General features: G+C 43.2%; 1 protein-coding gene across 9 annotated transcripts; it reads right to left on the reverse strand.

The window, feature by feature from the left end:
• Window positions 1–2,641: 2,641 nt before the first annotated feature.
• Window positions 2,642–23,918, reverse strand: kif16ba (kinesin family member 16Ba). Of its 9 annotated transcripts, XR_002197221.2 has the most exons (29): window positions 23,583–23,918; window positions 21,877–21,946; window positions 21,556–21,669; window positions 20,611–20,727; window positions 19,260–19,357; window positions 18,921–19,030; window positions 18,319–18,461; window positions 17,860–18,028; window positions 16,963–17,094; window positions 16,164–16,339; window positions 15,768–15,833; window positions 15,512–15,571; window positions 14,974–15,093; window positions 14,787–14,838; window positions 14,446–14,583; window positions 14,199–14,281; window positions 13,526–13,614; window positions 12,412–12,444; window positions 12,042–12,095; window positions 10,458–11,831; window positions 9,962–10,117; window positions 9,685–9,790; window positions 9,434–9,481; window positions 9,019–9,069; window positions 5,078–5,203; window positions 4,803–4,892; window positions 4,631–4,714; window positions 4,391–4,525; window positions 4,160–4,247 (listed from the first exon to the last, which is right to left on the reverse strand). XR_002197221.2 is itself a non-coding variant. In XM_020049839.3 (28 exons), the coding sequence occupies exons 1-28, from the start codon at window positions 23,627–23,629 to the stop codon at window positions 4,077–4,079; spliced, it is 4,074 nt and encodes a 1,357-aa protein (XP_019905398.2). In that variant the 5' UTR covers window positions 23,630–23,918; the 3' UTR covers window positions 2,642–4,076. The 9 variants fall into 9 exon arrangements, 8 of the variants coding, with proteins under 8 accessions (XP_019905398.2, XP_010887551.2, XP_010887553.2 ...); XM_020049839.3 differs by lacking the exon at window positions 4,391–4,525 and having other exon boundaries at window positions 2,642–4,247; window positions 5,078–5,200; XM_010889249.4 differs by lacking the exon at window positions 4,391–4,525 and having other exon boundaries at window positions 2,642–4,247.
• Window positions 23,919–23,990: the final 72 nt, after the last annotated feature.

The following is a 23,990-nucleotide window of genomic DNA, read 5'->3' on the forward strand; positions in this document are numbered from 1 at the left end:
GAGAAATCTCTACACATTAGGAAATATCAAATGGCAAAAAGACTTTTAAAGCTAAATAAATCTCAAACCAACAATAGCAACTACAATATACAATCCCTTCTGTGACATTCAATGTCAATGGTTTCAATTGCATGTGTACAAGCACTTCATGTAGAAAATAATGCAAACAAACATTTAAATATACATTTTATACATTATGGCTTACAGATTGTTTTAATACTCTCATCCCCAGTGTAGAATAAAAGCAAAGACATCAAAACTATGAAATAACAAATTAAATAAAACCAATCAAAATACATTTTGTGTTATAGATTATACAAACTAGCCACTCTTTGTTTTGATGAAAGCTTGGCACAAACTTGGCATTCTCTAAACCAGCTTCATGAGGTATTCTCCTAGGATGCATTAAATGAACAGGTGTGTCTTGTTAACATTTTATTTGTGGAATTTCTTAATGCGTTTGATCCATTCAGGGTTGGTATACAGAAGACCTTTAACTATTTAGAGAAGACTGCACTTATCAGGCCTACATGGTTGAATTTCTGCAAAGAAACCACTACTGAAGGACACCAATAAGAAGAGACTTGCTTGGGCGAGAAACACAAGAAATGTGTTCAATGGAATTCAGTCCAGATTTGCGATTTCTGGTTCCAACCATTGTCTTTGTGAGACGTAGAGTGGGTGCCACTGCACATGGGTGGCTCCTTGAAGCATGGAGGAGTAGGTGAGGGGTGCTTGGCTGATTTATTTAGAATTCAAAGCACACTCATCCAGCACGGCTATGACAAAATTGTGCAGCGATATTCCATCCCACTTGGTTTGAGCTTAGTGGGACTATCATTTATTATTTAATTAACCAAAACACACCTCAAGGCTTTGTAAGGAATTATTTTTCCAACGAGTGTGATGGTGCTGTATCAGATGACCTGACCCCCACAAACACCCAACCTCAACTAAATTCAGAAGGTTTGGGATGAAAAGCATTTCAGGTGACTACCTTAATAAGCTGGGTGAGAGAATGTCAAGATGGAAAGCTTTCATCAAGGCAAAGAAAAATATAAAATGTACATGCATTTTGATTTGTTTCACATTTTGGTAACTACATGATTCCATGTGTTATTTCATAGTTTTGATTACTTCACTATTATTCTACAATGTGGAATATAGTAAAAATAAAGAAACACCTTGGAAGAAGTAGGTGTGACCAAACTACTGACTGATACCTTATATATTTTAAGTAGACATTCAGGGACAGATGTACTCAAATGTATTTATGTAAACCTACAAACAGCATGTTTGTACTTCCTAATTTCTAATTATTTTGTTTCAGATTCACAAAAACATAGTACATCTGACCCCAACAGTTTGACTTTCACAACTCACAATTATTAGCACATATGTACCATACCATACCATACCATACCATCTTCTTCCGCTTATCCGGGGCCGGGTCGCGGGGGCAGCAGTCTAAGCAGGGATGCCCAGACTTCCCTCTCCCCAGACACTTCCTCCAGCTCTTCCGGGGGGACACCGAGGCGTTCCCAGGCCAGCCGGGAGACATAGTCTCTCCAGCGTGTCCTAGGTCTTCCCCGGGGTCTCCTCCCGGTGGGACGGGACCGGAACACCTTCCCAGGAAGGCGTTCCGGAGGCATCCGAAAAAGATGCCCAAGCCACCTCAGCTGACCCCTCTCGATGTGGAGGAGCAGCGGCTCTACTCTGAGCTCCTCCCGGGTGACCGAGCTTCTCACCCTATCTCTAAGGGATCGCCCGGCCACCCTGCGGAGAAAGCTCATTTCGGCCGCCTGTATCAGGGATCTTGTCCTTTCGGTCATGACCCAAAGCTCATGACCATAGGTGAGAGTAGGAACGTAGATTGACTGGTAAATCGAGAGCTTCGCCTTGCGGCTCAGCTCTTTCTTCACCACGACAGACCGATACATCGACTGCATTACTGCAGAAGCTGCACCGATCCGTCTGTCAATCTCCCGTTCCATCCTTCCCTCACTCGTGAACAAGACCCCTAGATACTTAAACTCCTCCACTTGAGGCAGGCACTCTCCACCAACCTGAAGTGGGCAAGCCACCCTTTTCCGACTGAGGACCATGGCCTCGGATTTGGAGGTACTGATTTTCATCCCCACCGCTTCACACTCGGCTGCAAAACGTCCCAGCGCATGCTGAAGGTCCTGGTTAGAAGGGGCCAACACGACAACATCATCTGCAAAGAGCAGAGACGAAATTGTGTGGTCCCCAAACCTGACACCCTCCGGCCCCTGGCTGCGCCTAGAAATTCTGTCCATAAAAATTACGAACAGAACCGGTGACAAAGGGCAGCCCTGCCGGAGTCCAACATGCACTGGGAACAAGTCTGACTTACTGCCGGCAATGCGGACCAAGCTCCTGCTTCGGTTGTACAGGGACCTGACAGCCCTTAGCAAAGGACCCAGGACCCCATATTCCCCAAGCACCCTCCACAAGATGCCGCGAGGGACACAGTCGAATGCCTTCTCCAAATCCACAAAACACATGTGGATTGGTTGGGCAAACTCCCATGAACCCTCCAACACCCTGTAGAGGGTATAGAGCTGGTCCAGTGTTCCACGGCCCGGACGAAAACCACACTGTTCCTCCTGAATCCGAGGTTCTACTATCGGCCGTATTCTCCTCTCCAGAACCCTGGCATAGACTTTCCCGGGGAGGCTGAGAAGTGTGATCCTCCTATAGTGTACAGTTTAGTGTTCATGTCAAAGTGAAAAATCTAAAGTTATTTCTTAAGTGTTGAATGTGGAAGACATGCAGTCCAATCTGAGGTCAACTAACGCCTAATTTAGTAGTAGCCAGTTTGAAACATGGAAAGCAACACTGTTGGCAACAGCTTTCAGAAATCATCAACCAAAAGCCTAGGAGCCTATATACAAGATGCGGAAGACAGTACTGTACCAACCTGCCCTTATTATCGTCATAATTGTGAATAATGTGTTTTAACTTGAAAAAATGCAAAGGGACATCAGCTTGACTAGCTACTATTAAACAATAATGACTACTACTTTATCAGCAAAAATAATTAGGGAGTAAAAGCCCCAAAAGGTAAAGGGCTCATGAGTCATTGTTATTGCAGAAACACCTCTCTTACTAGCACAGTTGATACATTACATGTCAGATTGGTCAACAACAAAAGGTAAAGCATGTTTTATAACCTTCAGGATGAGAACAATCTAATATCAATATAAAAAAGATATACCTACTTTTTGGAATACATTTAATGTATTAGAGGAATCCCTATGTATTATCAAGTAACCTTATTTTCAATGATTGATCAGTTTATTCTTATTTACTTTATAAACATATTGTCAATGGTTGACAAGTTGACTTCTGGGTGTGATGCATTGGTACTCTGTCCAAGGAACAGAACGGTTTTCAACATGTGACACCCCCCATTGTGCCTTATTGCTTAAATAACATTTATAGACTCTTTATAAAGCATTTACAGATGTAACCTTATTACAATGACTTACCCAGGAAGCGCATTGCCTTCATAGTCAGTTGCCATAGTTACAACACAAAATATTGCATATTAGGGAAAATGGAAGAGAAAGTTAACATTAACAGTTAACAGTGATTTAATAGCACATTCTTCTGTTGACCAGACAGGAATGCTGAAAAAAGCAAATGTTAACTTTGTAATAAATTAATTGTAATAAATTAATCTGACCTATTCCATCTTCTACTAGCAACATAATAAGGAAAGAGTAAAAATGCAGGCGGATAAGTATGAAAGGAGTGTGTGTAGGAACATTGAGGAGTGAGTTGGTAACGAGCTATTAAATCAGCCATTGGCTTCTTAGATCCTCTAATGAATTTAAAGAGCTGTTACCCCTAGAATGTAGCCAGGGAAGGCACTATGCACTTTGGTTTCGTGCCTTAAGCTGATCCAACCGAGCCTGGCCCCAGATCTGACCACAGAATCTTACCAACTCCTATGGCCTCGCAACGCACCATTACCATGTGAATCGTCCAAACAGTACAAAGATCTTGTGACCGGGCAGGCCCCCAATGCATCCTCATCCAAAACGTCTTCAACCAGTTCCGTGGCTGCTGTAGTCAAAGACACCCTTCTTGAAGAACGGCGAGAACTCACAGATGGTGTGCTTAGATAGGTGCAGACTGCCCTCAGAGTCTGAATCAGCGCGGAGAGGGGAGCCCGAGGAGGGTGACATCATCACCCTGAAGAAATTTTTCAGATATTTCTGGAGGAGCAAACGGCGAAGTATCAGGGATGAGTACAAGGAATGGAAACACCAGGGATGAGCAACGTGCGAGTTAGCAATGATAGCATGGGGAGGCCAGGGAATCATTAATCTACTACTCAACTAATCATGGAACATCATACCTGTTTGTCTATATCAATTAACATTGTCATTACAACAGTGTTATCTGCTGTCCAAACACGTTTGTTTCAAAATCACTGTTTAGACCACAGCAACCATCACCTGTACAGTTTGTTCCCACAGGCCCACAAGGATTCCTACAGATTAGAGGTCTTCAGTGAATCCTGGTATAGGAATCAACTCACAATAGTGATCATGTCAGTGATCATGTCAGTGATCATGTCAGTGATCATGTCACCCACCTCCAAGTGACTCTGTCGTTCGGCAACCATTCTCTCATCCCGGTTTCCAAAGAGCTTTTTGGGAGGGAATTCTAAACCTGCAAGCTGGTAGAGAAGGAGCTCATTAAGACAATTATATGACTATTATTTACATTCTTGGAGGATGTGTGCAAAGTAAATTAAAGTCTCTTACTTCTGGATATTTTATCTTGAGGGTTTTGTGCATTTCTCTAAAGCGGCTGTATCTCCTGAAAACGGTCCACGTTTCATCCATAACAGTGATCTGAGGAGAGACGGAAATATGACAGTACATTTTCTACAGTAACACACAGAAAATAATGCAGAATTCAAATTGAATTGAAACAGAGTATATTACACTCTACAGCTGTCAAACACACATGTAAGACCAAAGACAGCAAAAGTGAGACGAATGGAATTTTATGGGATTCTTTGAAAAGTTAAACTAACCTTAACTTCAAACTCGAAGTGCTCATCTTTTCCTTGTCCACGGAGAACATAGCGAGGAATGCTAATTTTAACAGGGTCCTTCAAACAGTCTGAGTTGGTCCCAAGAGGGACAGAGACAAATCGCTGCTTGGGAAGACATGGATGACAAGATGGAGATATGGAAAGTGCAAAGTTTATAAAAGAAAAGACAAGAACCAGAGCCGCTAGAAAACCAGGAACACACATTCTAAAATCATAAACCTATCTATTTTATGTTAAGATAGTGAGACATCCCGTCTTTAAGCAGAGGTTCCCCAATTTCTACACATGGCTTTTTGTTCACCTTTTCGGTGCTTTTAGCGTATGCTTCAGGTTTTAGATCCAATGCTCTGTTGTCATGACACATTAGCATGGCACTTGCACTGGACGTCTACAATATAATGAAAGTGTCTTGCCAGAAGTACGGGCCAGAGTAGAAACATGTTACCCTACTCCGTTCTTGGTATGATATTCATGTCTCTGCTGTGACATACATGTTTGAATTATGCCGTGTACAACGACATAAATATGGATGTAATCAATTCAGTGCGGAGACATCAGAGAATTCAGAGATTTTTTTGAGTGTTTTACAGCACACTTTGATTCTTCTAGAATGTATTGTCGTCAATGTCATCTGAATACTCAGCAATGTGACAACCTGTTCTTTGTAACCAAACAACCCCCCCCCCCCAAAAAAAAATAATATTGTTGAAACAAGTATATGCACAGAAATTGAAGAGAATACAACAAAGGAAACCTCCCCTTTATCATTAGTACGGTCATAATAAGTCACACAATAGTTGAGTCATATCAAATATTCCTCATAATTATACAAATGCATAAACATGTACACAAACACATTGAAGAAGAGTATTCAACAGTCTTTCATAACTAACAGATATAAGCATTCATGTAAGAACACAGGGATAGTAAAGCTGACAGTATAAACTGAAATAACCAATAAATTAAAGGAGCTTCCAGTGACTGGGAAATAACTACATCAATATGAAACAATGAGGATTTTCACTCAAGAGACAATTAAATATGAATTACCATTTAATTCAGGTGTACAACAGCAGTGGGAAATGTAACTGTTTGTGAATCAATAGAACCATTAAAATAAATGTTCAAATACATAAAAATCTAATGCAGCTATTTTAATGTCCTCCATACGAAGTATTAGTCAATATTTATGAAATGAAAAGGTTAATAACCTCTTATATGTAAAAACAAACTAGATCATTATAGCAGGCGATCCTTATTATCAAAACTACAGCTGAAAAAAATCAATATAACAAGCTTGCCAACTCATTGTAGACACTCTTTAATCAGGCCGACAGATGACTGACAAGGGTTGTTGCGTCTGAGGTGCAGCTGAAAGTTAATTTCCAAACAGTTGGGGTCTTGCGATCTGAAGTTCTAGGAACATTGACTAGGCCTTTTCTGGCCTTGCTCTGGCCTTCATCCTGCTCATCAGCAGAATAGAAGATGTCAACCATCTTGCATCCTTCGCCTTCTCTCATGAACACACTTCGGATGTCAGAGCGTCTGCGCAGCTCAACAACCTGAAACTGGGGTTGGGGGGGAATCATAGCTGACCCTTGAGGTACCGGGTGGAACACTGCATTCTCTTGAACCAAGCTTATGTGGGTGTCAGTAAGAAGGAACTGGATTTCTTGGTGTGAAGTGCAGTCGTTTTCCACCCTGACGCAAGTATAAAGAAGAAGGTGAATGTTAGCCAAAGACAGCTTGTTCGTGCTTTCGAAGTTGCCGTGAATTATGTAAAGCAGATCAGCTAGGTTCCTCTTGAAGCGTGAGGTAACACGGGGGCCGCCGTCCAGAACGATGTCTGGAATGTGGGAACTCCAGTCCAGAGAATAGCTTGAGAGGTCTGCTTGGAGCAATGGCTGTGCCCCTGCACCTTCTAGAACCATTGTTGGGGCTATAATCTTCAGCAGGCTATGACAAAGCTTCTGGGTAAGCTCTTTACAGTGGGTGAATAAGATCAAGATATTGTCTTCAGTGGACCCCAGTAGCCGTACATGCTGCCCAGCCAAGCCCACTTGGATCTCCTTGAGGTCCAAGAGACTGAAGTGGTGAAAAACTGACAATGCCTGGTGGTCACCTAAACTAGCTGAGACTGCATACAGGTCAGTCTCAGATAACAGTATGCAACTAGGTTGCGATATGGGCTGTTTCCAATTAGCAACACTCAGCCAATAGATTGCCAAAATGTGGGGGCAAGGGGCAGCGATTTCTGGCATCACAGCATACAAACGGGTTAGCACCATCTGATGAGGAAGACACTGTAATGTCAAAAGGCATTTGGGAAACTGCGTTAGCCTCTGACAATTAACTAAAAGCTTCTCATCATTGCATGCGCGCAGAGAACCTTCATGCCATTCTGCAATGTCTGGAATTGCTGACCCCTTATCTTTCACTGGTAAAGCGAATGGACAATTGTCGGTCAAATTCACAACATAATGTTTATTCTGCTTTGGTTTGGATTTCGGTGAAGTTTCAAGCTGCTTTCGCTGAACTATGGTCATGTATTGAAAGCATGTATTGGTCTCTCCTACTCCAACTTGACCAATGCTATCCCATGAACTCTGCATAAATTGTCCAACGTTGTTGGAAACTCCAGATAGCTTGCCTGACAAATATCGAAGGACAACATTCTGCTTAGCTCCAAGTTCATTGGCCAGTCGATCTCGTTCAGAAATTATGAGATGCCTTTGCACTTGCCCGTTTACAGACTCTTTAGGGATATGGTAATGCCCAAAGTTGCCGGTGATTTGTTTCTTAAAGCTTATTGTGAGTATGGGGACTTCAGAATCCATCACAGTTGGGACATTACTTTTCTTGCCTGTTTGAACTTGGCCTTTGGTTCCATTTGCAGAGTAAAACTGTACGTGTTTACCCAATGGTGAGCTTTTGGTTTTGGATTCTGAAGTCTGCAAATAAAATTGACTTTTGGCCTTATCTACAATGTAGCTATTACAATTGCTTGCTTCTTGATCAGGGCAAAAGTTGCTGTTGCAATTTTTATACTTTCTGAAATACAAAGCATTGCTCACACTCTCAGCTTGGGCAACCTGTCCTGGTTGCACCTTCAATCCCACCTGACACCATTTTGCTTTAACACCCTCTTTGTAAGAAATTATTTTATTTTCTGCCAAGACAGCGTTGCCCATTTGATCAAACTCAGATTGGTCTTTGCCTTCATGTTCTCCTGAACTTGTTTGAACCACGTTGAGGTGAGTTCTGGTGTCATGTCTGGGGACATACAGAACGCAATGCCACAGCCAGGCCATGGAGTCTTTCTGTGTGGACAAGATTCCATGACTATGACTTAAAACAAGACAAGTCTTTGAATCATAGTCATTTAAGTATTAGTGCTTACCCTATTCAATTAAGTTCCTCCACCAAATATAAAAGTCTAATTATCCCAAATAGAAACACATGAGTAAGATTACAATTCAAAGTGAGTTAATAGACAACAGGATCATTTAAAATTCCACACCACATACTTCCATTCAACTTTGGTCTGTCTTATTGTATTAAACAAGTAATCAAGCCTAAGTTGATTTGACAATTCTCCTTATCCTGTTCTCGTATGTAGACCAGCTATGGCAATGGCTGATTTCATTTAGCCAATGCAGTAATGTTAATTTCCTGAGGCCTTGATATTGCTTAAGGGGGAATTTATTATAAAAACATATATTTTAAAATAGTACTGGATAGGGAACCTGCTGTGATCCCAATGGTGGCCTCAATTATTTGATGGGGTGCAGCGTTTCTTGGGTCAGCTGGTGTTATGGTTAGTTAATATTCTTCACAATTTCAATAAAACTGATTGATTGGTTACAGAAGTTTGATTAGTGCTTGTCTAAGACATAACAAGAAAATACTTTTCTTTTTACCTCATATTTCAGTTTCCTGGGGTTAACCTGGTTTGGCAGCTTCTCAGCATCCTGTAAGAAGACCACGCTATTTAGTAATAACCAGAAATGCCCAGAATAGAGACTGTATTGTCACTCCCATTATAAGTCCCCTATGCTGTTGTAGATAATCAACGGTTAAAGCAGTCAAACAGAACTTTTAATCTCAAACAAGACTCAATCCAATCAAAGGACTGGATTTAAACAGTATGGATTCACAATTGAACTCATATTGGGGAAAAGCAAACCAAACCAGGAAAACATCCTCCAAAACCATATGAATTACGGATTCATTGAAAACAGACCCCGATTGGTAAACATACCCTCAAAAGAAAATGAAAGAAAACACATGCAAATCATAATCCATCCTGTTCACTGAGACAAGAACCTCGCTTACCTCCTCAGTAAATCTAACAGAGCTAGATTCACTAATGTCTTCGTCCTCCTGCAGGATTAAATAACTTCATATAATTGCTATTTTTCAGAGGGACCATTTACAGACCTTTATTATTGCTGTCATTTTATGGGTCCAATATCTTTCTTGCTAGTTTGAACACAAGTAATCAACAGAGAAATCACAATGAAAATATTGCATATTTCAAATGGACAAGGCAAATAAACCTCTTAAGATGTGTCACTGAAGCTTACCTGCAGAGAATCAGATGAAGGGGAGAGCTCGATGCTTTTGTCACCATTAAGGAGATTCAGCTTCTGTAATCTTCTTTGTACCTCCTCCTCAATGTATGCATTTATCCTGTCCAAGTTGGGTGGCAAAACGACAACCGTTAGTCGTTATCGTCAGGGGTCATAACAGCAGGAAAGGTATAATGAGAATTATGACAGGTTATTTCATTACTGCTGAAAGAACACATTTTCCAGCTGTTGCTGTTTAACTCCATGAATATTGAGGTACTTGGGAAATGACCTCTCATCCGCCACAGGTAGCACCGAGGGGAGACCCTGGATTGGGCTGACGGGGGAGTTGAGGACGGTCTTGTCCTCGCCGCTCATTGAGTGACTCCTAGCGCTACTCTCATTCTCGGCAATCCTCTGCTTCAGCTTCTGAATCTCCCGCTCCACTCTGCGAAGATAGATACGTACCATTTAAATTCTAGCCACAATCACCAAATGATCCATTTCCATTTGAACTTTCTGTTACATTACAGGCTGTACGGATCTATTTGAGTTCCACCTACCCACCAGTCAGAGATTCATCAGTACATGATTATCGAGGACCATTAGAGTTTATCATTACATTCTAAAGTCTGCTCACCTGCACTTACGATCACTGGGTGGACAAAGTCGATGGACTACACACATTCAACCATATGACAGGCAAATCGTCCGCTAATCATCATGTATGACTGCCTGGCCAATTCACCGGAGACACCGCTAAACAATAGTGACCGGCAACAACCCACCTCTCCCGGTCAAGCTCCCGCCCTGTCCTGGGAGGGCCCGGGGTGGAGGCCCTGTGACCGGCTTCCTCGGCTTCGGGCTCCAGAGCGACGCTCCGCCTCAGCGCCGAATGCCTTCTCTCCAGGCGTGCCACCGCCTGCTCCAGGGCCTCGCGCTGCTGTTTCTCCTGTGACTCCAGGATTTCCTTCTCCTTGCGCCGCACCTTCCCCTCCTGGCGCGCCACATTGGCCGTGAACTCGTACGTCTCCTGCAGCTGCTGGAGCTCATTGGCGCTGGCGCAGTGACAGGTCAGGCGCTCCTCCTTCTCCTCAAGTTCTTTCTCGACTTGGTACAGGGTGTTGTCTAGTCCAAGGAACATGTGCGATCCTCGGCCAGCGTCAGACGAGCTTCCAAGTCTCAGGAGCTCCTCCGCCCTCTGCCTCTCCTCGATTACCGCAGGCAGGAGGCCATTGCTGAGGCTAGCTAGCTGCCGCTCCTTAAATAGGAGCCGCTGTTCAGCCTGGCGCGTGCGCTGCTCCTCTTGAGATAGCACTGAGGCGTCCTGCGCCCCCTTTTCCTGGGTCTCCCGCAGCTGTCGCTGACGCTCCACGTGCCCGTGAACCAGGAGGGCTAAGGCGGCGCGCTCTGAGGTCACCTCCTTCTCAAGGCACTCTTTCTGCTGTCGGAGTCCCTCCTCCAACCGGCCCAGGTCCTCCACCTGCGCTGCCTTGAAGTCCATGTAGCGAGCCTGGGCGGCACGGCCAGCCTCCTCGCCCGTTTCGCCGCCATCGGGCCTCCCGCTCGCCTCCTTAGCGCGTAGCAGTGCCTCGCGGATCTCGGTAAGGCTGACGCGCTCCTCGTCCAGCCGCCGGGCGTCCTCGCGAGTCAGCAAGGCAGCAGCCGTCTCGTGACGCTCCCTCAGCTGCTCCTCCAGTCGCCCTACCAGGCCCAGCTGTTCACGCTCGCGCTCCTCCAGCCTGCGCCGCTCGGCCTCCAGCCGGACCGCCTGCTCCTCGCGCTCACGCTTCAGCCGCTCCAGCTCGCGAAAGATCTCCGCCTGTTCGGCGCGCTCCGCCGCATGGCTCTGGAGCCTGGCCCGCGAGTCCTGAGCCCGCTCCTCATCGCGCTCCTCCTGCTGCTTCCGCCGCTGGCGCCTCTGCAGCTCCAGCTCCTGGGTCTCGCGGTGGCGCTCCTCCTCGAAGCGCTTCTTCTCAGCCAGGAGGTCGCACAGGCGGGTCTCAATGTCCTGGCTGCGGCAGCGGAGGGTTTCCTCCTGGCGGCGGATGCGCTGCTGCACCTGTTCCGACTCCTTCCGCTGGGACTCCACTTCCTGCTGGAGGCGCTCCAGCTCCGCCTTCTCGCACTTCTGCTTCTCCTCCATCTCCTTAATCAGCCTCCTGCATCCCAGGCCAACAGACACATAATAAAAGCTACGCAGCACGCCAATGGGGACTGATCGACTGCAAACAAACTACATTTTGGGAATTAGCAATAACACACATTCTTCAATTTGTTCTAAACAAACAGCTTCTACAATGAAGTGCATGACAGATGACTGGCAAATGCACGTTGTCTGACGTTCAGCTTTTGCTCGGTTTGTCTCACACCTTTTATGCTCCAGCTTCTCCAGCTCTTCTCGTTGCTGCCTCTCAAACTCCAACCTGGACGTGCAGACCAAGAGTATTGAGGGGGCTTAGTAACACTGGCATTGAGACAGAAAGGACACATAGACAGGTGGTAATCATGCAGACATCATTACTCCAGACAAGACGGCTGCGCTCGGGCAACATTAAATGATGGGCTTCACATTGATGGCAAAAGCTTCGAAGCAAGCGAGGTGAACGTGCAAAAACAATTTAAGACAAGAAGCAATGACAACTTATGGTGAAACAGCGATGACCGGCCAAAGTGTACGGATGTATTTCACAAGCACGTTAAAACAAAGCAGTGAACATGGAAAACTCTGGTCAGGTCTACCTGAGATAGATGGGCCCCTTTTCGGTGAGGAGACTGCCAAGGGAGGGGGTTCAGAGTAAAATTAGATTCAGTCAGGAGAAATAATCACATAAAATGAGCGAAAACACATCCCTGTCATAAACGTTTCATAGCAGCATTCGGGGAAAATCCACGGTTGTTCTGGAGCTGCTTCTATTGTTCATCGACGTGTGTGTGTCTAGGTACTTCATACGTACGTGGGTTTAATAATGAGGAACAGCTACGACAAGGCTCTCCAACCCTGTTCCTGGAGAGACAGATTACTTGAAACGGACAAGATTCAGCTCATCAATCCCTAAATTATTTGAATTAGCTGTGCTAGATTGGGGTTGGAGCCACAACCAGAGAACAGGGTTGCAAAGCTATAGAATCCTTTTCTTAATCCACAAAACTGAAACACAATACGTGTCCCAGCCCACCAGGGGCTGCTGAAAAGCAACAAAACAAACACTCTCCAGAGGTGTTGTATGAACAAAAGCAGAAAAAAGGTCAGGCTTAACAGACTCTTGGGGGAGTTAGTGATAGAATCAATGACGGCCATACAGTTTGAGTGATTTGGCATGTGTGACAAGCAGAATTGCCAGCTCTAGTGATATTACCTTGAGTTGTAAAGGACAGTCCTCCTTCAACCCAATTCCATTTAAGCAAAACCAGGACCAACCATCTACATTAACTAATGGCACACTTGCCTTAGCCTGGGCACTATAAGACTGCAATTCTGCTTTTATGTTGTTGTTGTTTCTACAATCCACCACTTCTGTCAGTGGTGACATGGGTTAGCGGCAATACCAGGAATGGACCGAAGGCAATGGAGGGAGGGGGGGACTCGCAGACTTCCGAGGCACCGGGAAATGGGATCGGGGGGGGGGGGTCACATGCGTTGGAGCGTCCCTTTGCCTGAAACCAGACCAGCTCCTAAGCCCTAGTCCCCATGCACTGGTGGAGAACAGAGGATCAGATGGGTATCCGGAAAACGGTAATAGCGCCATCTGGCCAACTGATAGGGTAAAACATGAAATTCTCCACGAGTACATAGTGAGTTAGACCTAAGGATTGATTTGAGATAAGGCAACACACACACACACTACACACTCACCCCGGGTTGTACAGCATCACAGTGGAGAGGTTTTCACATGACTGGGAGAGATCGGTCATAGACAGACTGAAGGAGGAGAGCAGTCCACTCTGAAAAAACAGCCGCCACCCAACACAAAAGGTCAAAATCTGCATTACATTGTCTTTTGGGGTATTTAGATGGGGTTTCGGCGACAACTGCTGATGTATAAACAGCTTCATGAAATAAATGCAATCGAGTCCCAGATAAACATGCCTGGTTCTGGTGGAGGGATGACTCAACATCGGCAAATTGCCTCAAGATGACTCACTCTTGCTAAATCGCCTCTCGCCTTCATCCTACAGGCTCCACAGTTAATGTGGCTTTCCAATAGTAACTAACGAGTGAACAGCTGCATTATGTACAGAGGTAATGACACGAATTTAGCCCTTAATCAGGGAGTAGGTCAGAGGTCACCCACATACAGTATATGAATACTACAATAGCTAATGTACTGTTTTAAAAGCATTCGCTGTGGCCAAGGGAGGACAAGAGGTTAAGGCAGCCACCATTACAGCTTGGGTTGGAATCTAGCCCACTGCCTTTTCAGCGAAAACTCTCCTCTACATTTCACCACTGCTTATTAAGTAAAGCATAAATGCCTGAAAATATCAAATATTTTGATTTTAAAGCATTTCCTGAGGCCTTCTTTTACCTTTCTCTTTTCCCTCAGCTTAGCAGCCTCTTTCGGGTGGTTGAAACGGAACATGTTGGTTCTCCCCAGTAAGATGACAGCACCTATCGGGCAACAGAACAAGAAATGTTTACAAAATTAGGAAAATACTGCATTTAAATTGAGAGGCAGGCGGCAGGGCCCAATGAAATCAACTCCTAGCAAACGGCTTAATAAAATATTCAGCAAAACGTATCATCAAGTGCCAGAGTTCAGGCAGGCTAAATACCTTGGTTGAGCGGGGAAGGTTCAGTCACGTGCACGCCGTTTACGGAGCACTGGGCCCCGTTGAGCGGAATCAGGGTCACGGAGCCGGCCTGGTTCTCAAACATGCAGTGCTCACTCTCCAGGTCCAGCCCATGGAGAACTGCACCAACAGAAAGACCGCATGACAGTGTGAGGGAGTAAGAGCACGTATTTATACGGGGGACTAAACCAGTAAACAGGATATTGATGTTACAATTGGTTTCCTCAGCAAACTTTTATCATTCCTTGGTTGACCGTTAACTTGGCTATCTGATGTGTGGCAAAGGCTGGCGGCGGACGGACGTTGCGACAGAGGCCACTCACCGATGTCCTGCTCGGTGGACGCATCTTCTCGACCAACGTATGTTCTGCCCTCCTGAAAGGAAAAGGGCCGATGAACCGTCAAGCCAATGTAACTTACGGTCAAGCATAACAGGAAGACCAGTGAACCACACTGAAGCCACCTGGAAGACACTATTTTGCGACGGAAACCGAAACAATGCTGATGGACCTTGAGATGGTAGAGGATGATGCCGGTACTCAGGAGGTCATCGTCGATGCCGATGAGATGAGGTAACTCGGAATCGAGCACGACACCGATTCCCTCTTTCCTTAGGGCAAGGGTTTCCTCCTGTCAAGACAGGATCAATGGGAGTCCATCGTAAGGGATTGATTCATGTCAGGGACTTAAAAGCCACATGTAACAGGGGCGTCGGACCGGGGGGGGGGGGGGGTACTAAGTTTATAGGGCCCTAACACGTAGAGGGGCCCTCCAAAATGTTTGAATCTTGAGTAAAGAGGGGAGGGGCCCTCAGAGACCGCCTATGTACAGGGCCCAGAATTCTGTGCTACAATCCTGGTCACAGCAGACAATCACTGAACAAAAGTCGGAGTTAATGAAATTATATAAATACAGAGAGCTGCAGGAAGTGGAGAAGATGACGAGACAGGAAAACCGTACGTGTGTGTGTGTTCACCTTTTGGCATACATTTTCAGGACTAAAATGTCCGGATATAAGAGGAAAACATTGTGCAAAGACAGGACAGACCTTGAGAATGTTCTGAGTTTCATTCCATTTGTTAGTCCACTCCTTTGTTAACTCCAACACCTATAAGAGTAACCAAAAACCAAATTATATTTTGAATGAAAACAATATCACATCAGGGAGCATGTTTTATCAGGTATTTTGTCCCAATCACGGCTAAACACTTAGCTTGTAAGGCTTATGCACTTTCAGAATATGGATGGCTTGTTTTGCATAACACATGTTACGTTATACTCTGACAGGACCCACGTGGACTTACTCTGGCTTCATTTTGGTGCAGTTTCTCCTCCATGCTCAGAGCGGTAGGTGAATCCAGAAGTGCAATCTGAGAAGGACAAACACAATACCCCACCGCTCAGTTCAATTACTTTGGTCAGTTAACACAAAATCAATGAGGCGAAAGGCCATCAACTGGAAAACCAGATGTTAGTTACTTTCCTGAGTCACGACATGTCTCATACATAAGCAAAATGGGACAATAAATCAACAAACAGTTTAAACATGCACCCTTTTTAAACTATTCCACTGCTCCAGCCAAGCTTCTTAAGAGAAATACATAAAAAAAAAAAAACATCAGGTTCAAGGGGAAAGGGTTGATTAAGTTTCAACGCAACACAAACAAAACTATTTAGATGGGTGTAAAACCAAACCCTACCTGGTTCCCCTGGACCAGCAACGCTTTCAGCCGGGCGATCTCAGCACGGAGCTCTCGGATGAGCTTCACGTTGCAGTCCTCGTTGATTGTGGGCTTGTTGATGATGTTTTTGGCGCGGTTGGCGTAGCGCAGTGTGCTCAGCGTCTCGCCGTAGTTGACGTCGGCTGGCGAAATGGCTGGGGAGGACAAGAAGAATGTCTTTGAAACATTTGGTCGTACTTCAAATGCTGTGGTGTGTTCACAGCATATTTAGCTTATGGCCAATGGCCAAATTTAAGCCTCTTACATATACAAAACCAGCTTTAACCGGATTTTAGAAAGCCCTGTTCAGATATACCAAATCACAGGATGATGAAATCTATAGTAAGTAATCAAGGTCCCAATTGTTTTAGGGCCGAGGCTGCTGATCCATAAGGCAACTGTCCCGCCCGAGCCCCGCCCATGCCCCGCCCCTCAATTTGACCGAAAATAAGAAGTTATAGTACGCTATTATCTTCTATCCTGTAAACACTGATTCAGCTTTGATCTAACTTTATTAGTACCATGTGTTCCTTTGATATTTCAGTTAGAATACAACCAACAATATTGCATTTTAAAAGGCTGTTATGTTATATGAAATGCCCTTCAAAGTAACTTCCCAGATTTTCCAGGTTTCTATGAAAGATGACCAGTAATTACTATTAGTACTATTATTGTTAGTACTAGATTTAGGTTCCCTGATATTTTAATCAATCTGTTACAAAAACTTACTTAGCACATAAAACTGGCAGAAATAAGAAACAATTCAACCAAAACTCACTTGCGATCATGATGGTTTTGGAGTTGCCTCCCAAGCTGTCCTTGAGGAGCCACGTTAGCACAGAGTCTCTGTACGGCACAAACACCTGCTTCTTCTTTAGGTTGGTGTTTAATCCGTCTTGGCTTAGGTCCGCTGTACCAAGACAGAAAAAAATATTTCTGTCTGATCATTCAAAGTGTTTTAATTTAAATACTTTATTTGTGCTTGTTTGAGCTGCTTTGGCTTAATCGGATGAAAGTACTTGTTCAAGCAGCCAAACGTGAAAGAGTTTGTATCTTCCAAATACTTGAGTGCAGAAATTGTACTTTTGTGATTGGAAAAAAGCTAAACTTTAAACACTAATCTGAATCTGGTTCCAATATTGTAAGGAGACGTTTTTATTATTGTGGCCTGTACATTCAAGCTAAGGGCCATGGCCAATAACTGGATGCCATACAAAACAGTTGTAATTTTAATTAATGACTTTAAAGATCAGCTGCCTGTACAAACAACACACAACAAACAACCTGTATAACAACAGTGTAAAAGTAAATCACTTGGGTTTGATATTGTTGCATGGATCTAAAAGCTTTTATTCCAGAGAACAGATCGCTTGGCATCCAGAAACTCCTGTTAAAACCAGAAGTTGAGACTTAAAATCTTATAATACCAGCAAAAAATAAATCCCATAGCGCCGTAAATTAATAAATTATACACATTCATCTAACAGTTTCTTGTTGTACACCCTTGCAACTCACCACTGGTTTCTCATACCCTCTCACGAGTCGTGATATTTTCACAGGATTCTTGGGGATGGTAGCCCATGGCATTTTTGGCTTATTGATCCGATTTAGCCTGTAAGCTAACTTTGTTTGCAATGGCCTAGCAGGAGGACCACTGTGAATATGGATTACCCACCTAAAGCAGAGATGACATTACCCAGGGTGACCAGTGACTTGTTGATGTTGCCGCCCTCCTTGAGACGGACCCCCGTGGCGCCCGTGGCGTCCGCCCTCTCACTGCCGGCCAAGTCCACCAGGTGGATCTTACTGATCGTCTCACATGGCATCTCCGCATCAAACTTAGCCTGAAGAAGAGCGAGAAAACACCAAAAAAACCTGAGCGTTTTAGGCTGAAAGGCCGAGGTCGTCCAGTCACTAGGTCAGTGCAACACCAAATAAAACACACAAAGAAGAGAATATCACAATGTCGAGGTATAGCGTCAAAAGAAGATGTAGAGTGAAAAATGTGACACTAGCCATCATATTGACTGGCTAAGAGTCCACTCATTTGGTAACTTAATCAGTCTCTGATAACCAGAGTTGTGCATTCCTGGGCTAGCGCTGGTTTGTAGAATAAGCAAGCCTAGCAGCCCACCTGTGTGAAATTGATGGTGAAGATGGCGTGCGAGCGGCTGCTGGTGTCGTTCATGCCCGTAGCGGCCGTGGTGCGGTTGATGTTGCCGGCCTCCATCAGCTCCTCCACATCGTGGTAGTTCTGCACTAGGTGCTTCGACAGGTCTGGGGACAGATTGAGTTACGGGGAGACCATTTACATACAGAGACACTCTCATTATTGTTTGGGCTCTTTTCCATACATAGTTATTCTGTACTAATTTGCTGCTAGCTGTTTTGTAGAGTAAAATATGCTTTCTATTAATGGGTTGTGTGGTTGTCCAACCTTACTATATTGAAATGCACACACTTTGTTAAGTCATTCTGGATATAGAAAAGAAAGAAAAACAATGGTGGTTCTAAAAAACACACTACATTCCACCAATTGAATTACCCTTCTCTTTTTTACTCTGAACTGTCGCCGAAAGCAACAAGGAGTTTAGATGACAGGAAGCCCGGGAAGACCTATTAGGACACGATAAGTCTGCCAGTGCAGTTAGATCTGCAATACAACCACAGGCAGCCATGACAGTGGAATCTGGGGCCTTGTATCAAGCATCTCTATAGAAAGCAGTGTCGTCTTGCCTTCCACGTAAGGTCCATCTTTCGGATGCTCCCTCACCCTCAGGTTGTAGGTTTGGGTCGACTTTCGCCTGAGCAGGTCTCGGACACGTTCGTTGTAAATCTCCAGGTAGCTGACGACGACAAGATAAAAGGTCATCCCGAGGCCATGTTCGGTGCAATGTAATCCGTCAATCGGTAAGGGGGCATATCGTCATCTCAGGTTCGCCTGAACCTAACCTTAACGGATCGCCACCAAAGTATGCCATAAAGATCATGTCCAATCCCTTTTCATTACATTGTTAAAGCCATCATTGCCACCAGCTTCTTAATGCAACTGAATGGCAGTGAACATGTTCTTACCTGACCTCTGTGCGAAACGAGGCCTCATCCCAACGAGTCATCCCAGCTATTCGGCTGAACAGACCCTCACATATCCGTGGAATGAGACCAGCATCTCCCTGATAAAAAAAGACATCCATACAACAAATGCAGATATGTTTCATTGCACTGTTGTAGTACTTGAGTGCAGGATGTCTCTCATAATTTGACTCAAGATTAAAAAAGACATGACTTTGTGTCAGAAAATCTCTGTTGCCTAATTAAAATGAACAACAGAAGCAAAAAATGACAACAGAGCTCAGCTTTTAGTACAACCAAGGGACTTATGACTCAACTCTGGAACCAAGCAAAAATAACTTGTAGAGTATGGACTCAACTTGGACTTCTACAATCTGTCATCAATTACATCATTGCTGTTCAGTAAAATACTTTACTAATTTACCCTGTGACTATGGTATACAACAGATCCTAAACTTACATTTACGTGAAGACTCAATGTATATCACATATTTGGCTCAGGTTATAAACCAGTATGTGATACAGGGCTATATTGACAATGAACTTTGATTCACAAATTATTCTAAACACAGAAGAAAAAAGGGCAGTCATTCATTTGTTAAGGGTCTCTGCAAATTGTTTGTCTTAATAACAATATAAGCCACATTCAATAGGCAAACAATAACAAAAGTGCAAGATAGCAAAGTTTTTAGAACAGTTAATCTCTTTACTTATTTTTTTCTACTGTCTAGAAATTACACATTTGTGAAGTCTAATTCACTCTAATATCCTTGCGTCATAACAGCAACTATCAGGAGCTCTTATCAAATCAAAAGGTAGAGACATGCCCTCCAAAGAACATCACAATCCTTATAACGTCTTGCTCATTCAGGGTGTACATGCCGGACCCTATATCTCCACAGAACACAGACAACAACCACAGTTAAACTTGTAGTCACCTGACTAACCACAAGGAGTCGCCAGAGTGCAACAAGGCAGCGCAACCCTTGCTTGACAACACCCCCACCAACCCCAGTCAGTGCTAGACGGTGCAAATTTGCACCTCCACGTGAGACCATTGTGGGCATCCTACAACAAGGACTCAAACAACCAATGCCCCAAACTATCCGGTAATACATTTCCATCTCAATCATCCACAATGTTGTGCCCTGTTGAATAGTGCCCAGTCTTTGATTGGTGATTTCAGGGCAAGTATTCACAATGCATCTCGTCGTAGGGGAACTGATTTAAAGCAGTTCTGCTTCATAAACATTTTCAAACAACATTATATAAACATGGGGGGGGGGATCAGATCATAAATCAGCACTACTACTACGATTTTTAAACAGGCCCAGAAAGAGAATGCCGGTCTCACCGGATTTCCCATCATGGTGTAGGATTTCCCCGAGCCGGTCTGGCCATAGGCGAAGATGCAGGCATTGTAGCCTTGGAAAGCAGCCTTGAGGACATCCGAGCCTAGGTCTTTGAACACCTGGAGAAGAAAAGTTTCAAAGCAGATCAACATCGAATGGACACCATATTCACAGAGGTAGGTAGGTTCATTTACTTGAAACTTCTACTGACAGGTAGCTATGCAAGGTTAAGAGGTCAAATCCCAAGTAAGTGAAACTCATTTTTGGATTGAATTGTGAAAGCAAATCACTCTTTTGCACATTGCTGTTCTGCAAAAGGTTTTGTGAGTTTTATGTAGTATCGAATTAACATTAAGTTAAACATTCAAAATAATGCCATAGGTTCACAGTTTTAGAAAAAGGGAAGTATGATGTAAAATTCCAAGCCTGTAGTCTACTAACAGTGACAACTAAACACTGCACTTTTTATTGCTCACCAGCAGATGACACTAATGCACTTTGCAAACTGCTAATGAAGCTTTGAGTAAGAATCATTTCTAGCACAATCTGGTGATCCCCCAAGCCTTCAGAAAGCCTTGGATTTCCATCAGTACTTAACTGCACCTACATTTCCATCTGACCATTCGGTAATGTTCCAGCTACAGTTCTAACAGGCTAAAACAGATTGAGCACTTAGCCGAAACTATCAAGAGACGGTACAAAAAGTCCTTCAAATACGGTACAAAAATTTAAAAAACACAGTTATTCAGATATATGCATACATTCAACAACAGTAACAGTTCTATTGAAGTTGATTAATTGTGTGTGACTATTTATTTTTCACTGCACATGTAATGCAATGTTATGATAAACAAGATTGCACAACAGTAAGTCTGTAATCTGATTTGAAACTACTGAACTACTGCCCCAGTTCAGACCATGTTTTCTAACTGAAATATGACTTGTACCTTCTCCTGGGAGGCAAAGTTGGTACTTTTACTGTCAGCTGAGTCATAGGAAAAGTCATATGTAAAGGTCTTCTTTCTTTCTCTCATTGAATCCCCTGTAATGCCATCCGGTATCTAATAAAAATAAAAGAAATGAGCAAATAATGTAATTAATACATGTATTAAAATGATCTAAAATGAGAACACAGGTCTAGCGATGGATAAATTGTTTATAATACAGCTGAAAGGCAGAGAATGTCCTATGAACGTCCAGGACATCATGACAAGACCGCCGGACATACTGGGGACATCCTTTTCTGTTGTTTAAACTTCAGAAATTACCTTCAGGTTTGTAATGGTCGTCTTGTCATCTTTCATTTCAATTATGTTTTTTGCAGTCAAGTCCTTCTCCCTGTAAAAATCGAAACATTTAAATACTTTAAAATATCTTTGACATTATGTTTTAAACACACTTGCATTACACCACAGCCGCCTAATTAATCACTAACAGTTGTCTCAACATGTAATGTCTGACTTCTTTTGCATAGAAATGTCCTTCTCCTCGTGTGAAAGTAATCTGTTCATGCTTTTCTTATTTTTTATCTTTCCAGTATGAAGCCAATGATACAAAACCACAGTTTATGCATTTCTAGGTGGAACTGTAATTTAAACAGTTTTGCAAGTCTGTGCTTGTTGCCTCTTAGATTACTATTAACACATGCCTGGAAGAAGTTATACTCCGGGGGGACTGATCTGAAAAAGTTTGAATGGTTTCTTTGGCAATAGGACACTTCCTTGTTTTTCAACAATAGCCCATACTTATTTGGAATCGGTATATCATATATCACATATGCACACAGTTAAGAGTGAGAGAGACAAAGAGAGCTCAACATGACGGGTGCTTGTCATTTTTCATAAAGTATAATTTAATGTATAACCATGGCTTTTACATTGGCCAACAGGCCCTAGCTATATACACCAATCCAGACCAACTGGTTCACACTTAATACTCCCTTTTAGTCAAAACCCTCACCAAGCTGCTATCTGACCAATACACCTTCTGAAATGTTAAACATATACACACACACACACACATATACATATATATACATACATACATACTTATACATATATATATACACACATACATACATATACATATACATATACACACATATATATATACACACATATATATATACACATACATACATATACATATATATACACACATATACATATACATATATATACACACATATATACATATACATACACATATATACATACACATATATACATACACATATATACATACACATATATACATACACATACACATATATATATACACATATATACATACACATATATACATACACATATATACATACATACACATATATACATACACATATATAGATATTATAGTGTATATTTTTTAAGATAGTGTGTGGGCAGTCATTAAAAATGGCAATTGATTCTCAGCCGACTTTACCATATTAAATAGCAGTGAAAAACAAAAAACAAAATGTAACCTATTTCTTCATTGCAAAAGTTTAGTCAAATGAGTGCCTTGCAATTCTTGAACGTAGCGATAAAAACTATTAAAGCATCCCAAGGTGGCTTCACTAACTCATAATGCCAGAGATAGCCACGGTAGTAATAGCCTACTGATAACGGATATTTTGTTGCATAGCCTACCCTCATCTTGCCAGCTGCCTGCCTGCCACCTAAAAAAAAAAGGTGGAGTACAAACCTCCAGGCGATCTTACTGGTGGAGAAGGGGTGACCTCGTACTTTTTTAAATGTGATTTAAAGGTTTGTATTTTAATCCCAATGACAGTTTGGAAGAGACAGGTGTTTATTACATATTTTGAGAAGTGCTGCTTCAACATGACCAGTCATGTGATGCTAGTCAAATCAGTCATTAAGTGATCGAAATGACTAAGGGCAAGCAATAATAATACCATCAGTTGGGCAAACATAAATAATAGTACCATAATTTGGCAGTTTTTTCTGTTTAACATATTAGTTGCTGAACTTACCGCCTGTTCATAGGCCTGAGCCGGACAGCCACCCGCACCGATGCCATTGCACATCCCTGTTGTGTCCGCGTCACCTGCTGTACAGATCCAGGGAATAGCCCAACGAAACAACCCTAATGTAGCTAGTTAGCTAAATTGCGAATAAATGTGGCTAACACACAAACCAACAATGGGTTAAATGCGTTTTAGGATGACAGTCTGCAATTTCCACCCGACCCGTTGGAGAACCAGAGACAAGGTTTCTGTCAAAAGAAAACAGCCCTCATTGTGTTCGCTCTCTTGAGCGGGCACTTTTTATTGGCGTAGTAGCACTAGCACAACTGAAAACACAAACTCACAAAACGTCATGATGATAAATCCGTACAAAGCTGATAACTACGAATGGTCGGAAAGGACAAACTTAACTGG

Source organism: Esox lucius, chromosome 9 (assembly GCF_011004845.1).
Source record: "Esox lucius isolate fEsoLuc1 chromosome 9, fEsoLuc1.pri, whole genome shotgun sequence".
In the NCBI taxonomy this organism is placed as follows: domain Eukaryota; kingdom Metazoa; phylum Chordata; class Actinopteri; order Esociformes; family Esocidae; genus Esox; species Esox lucius.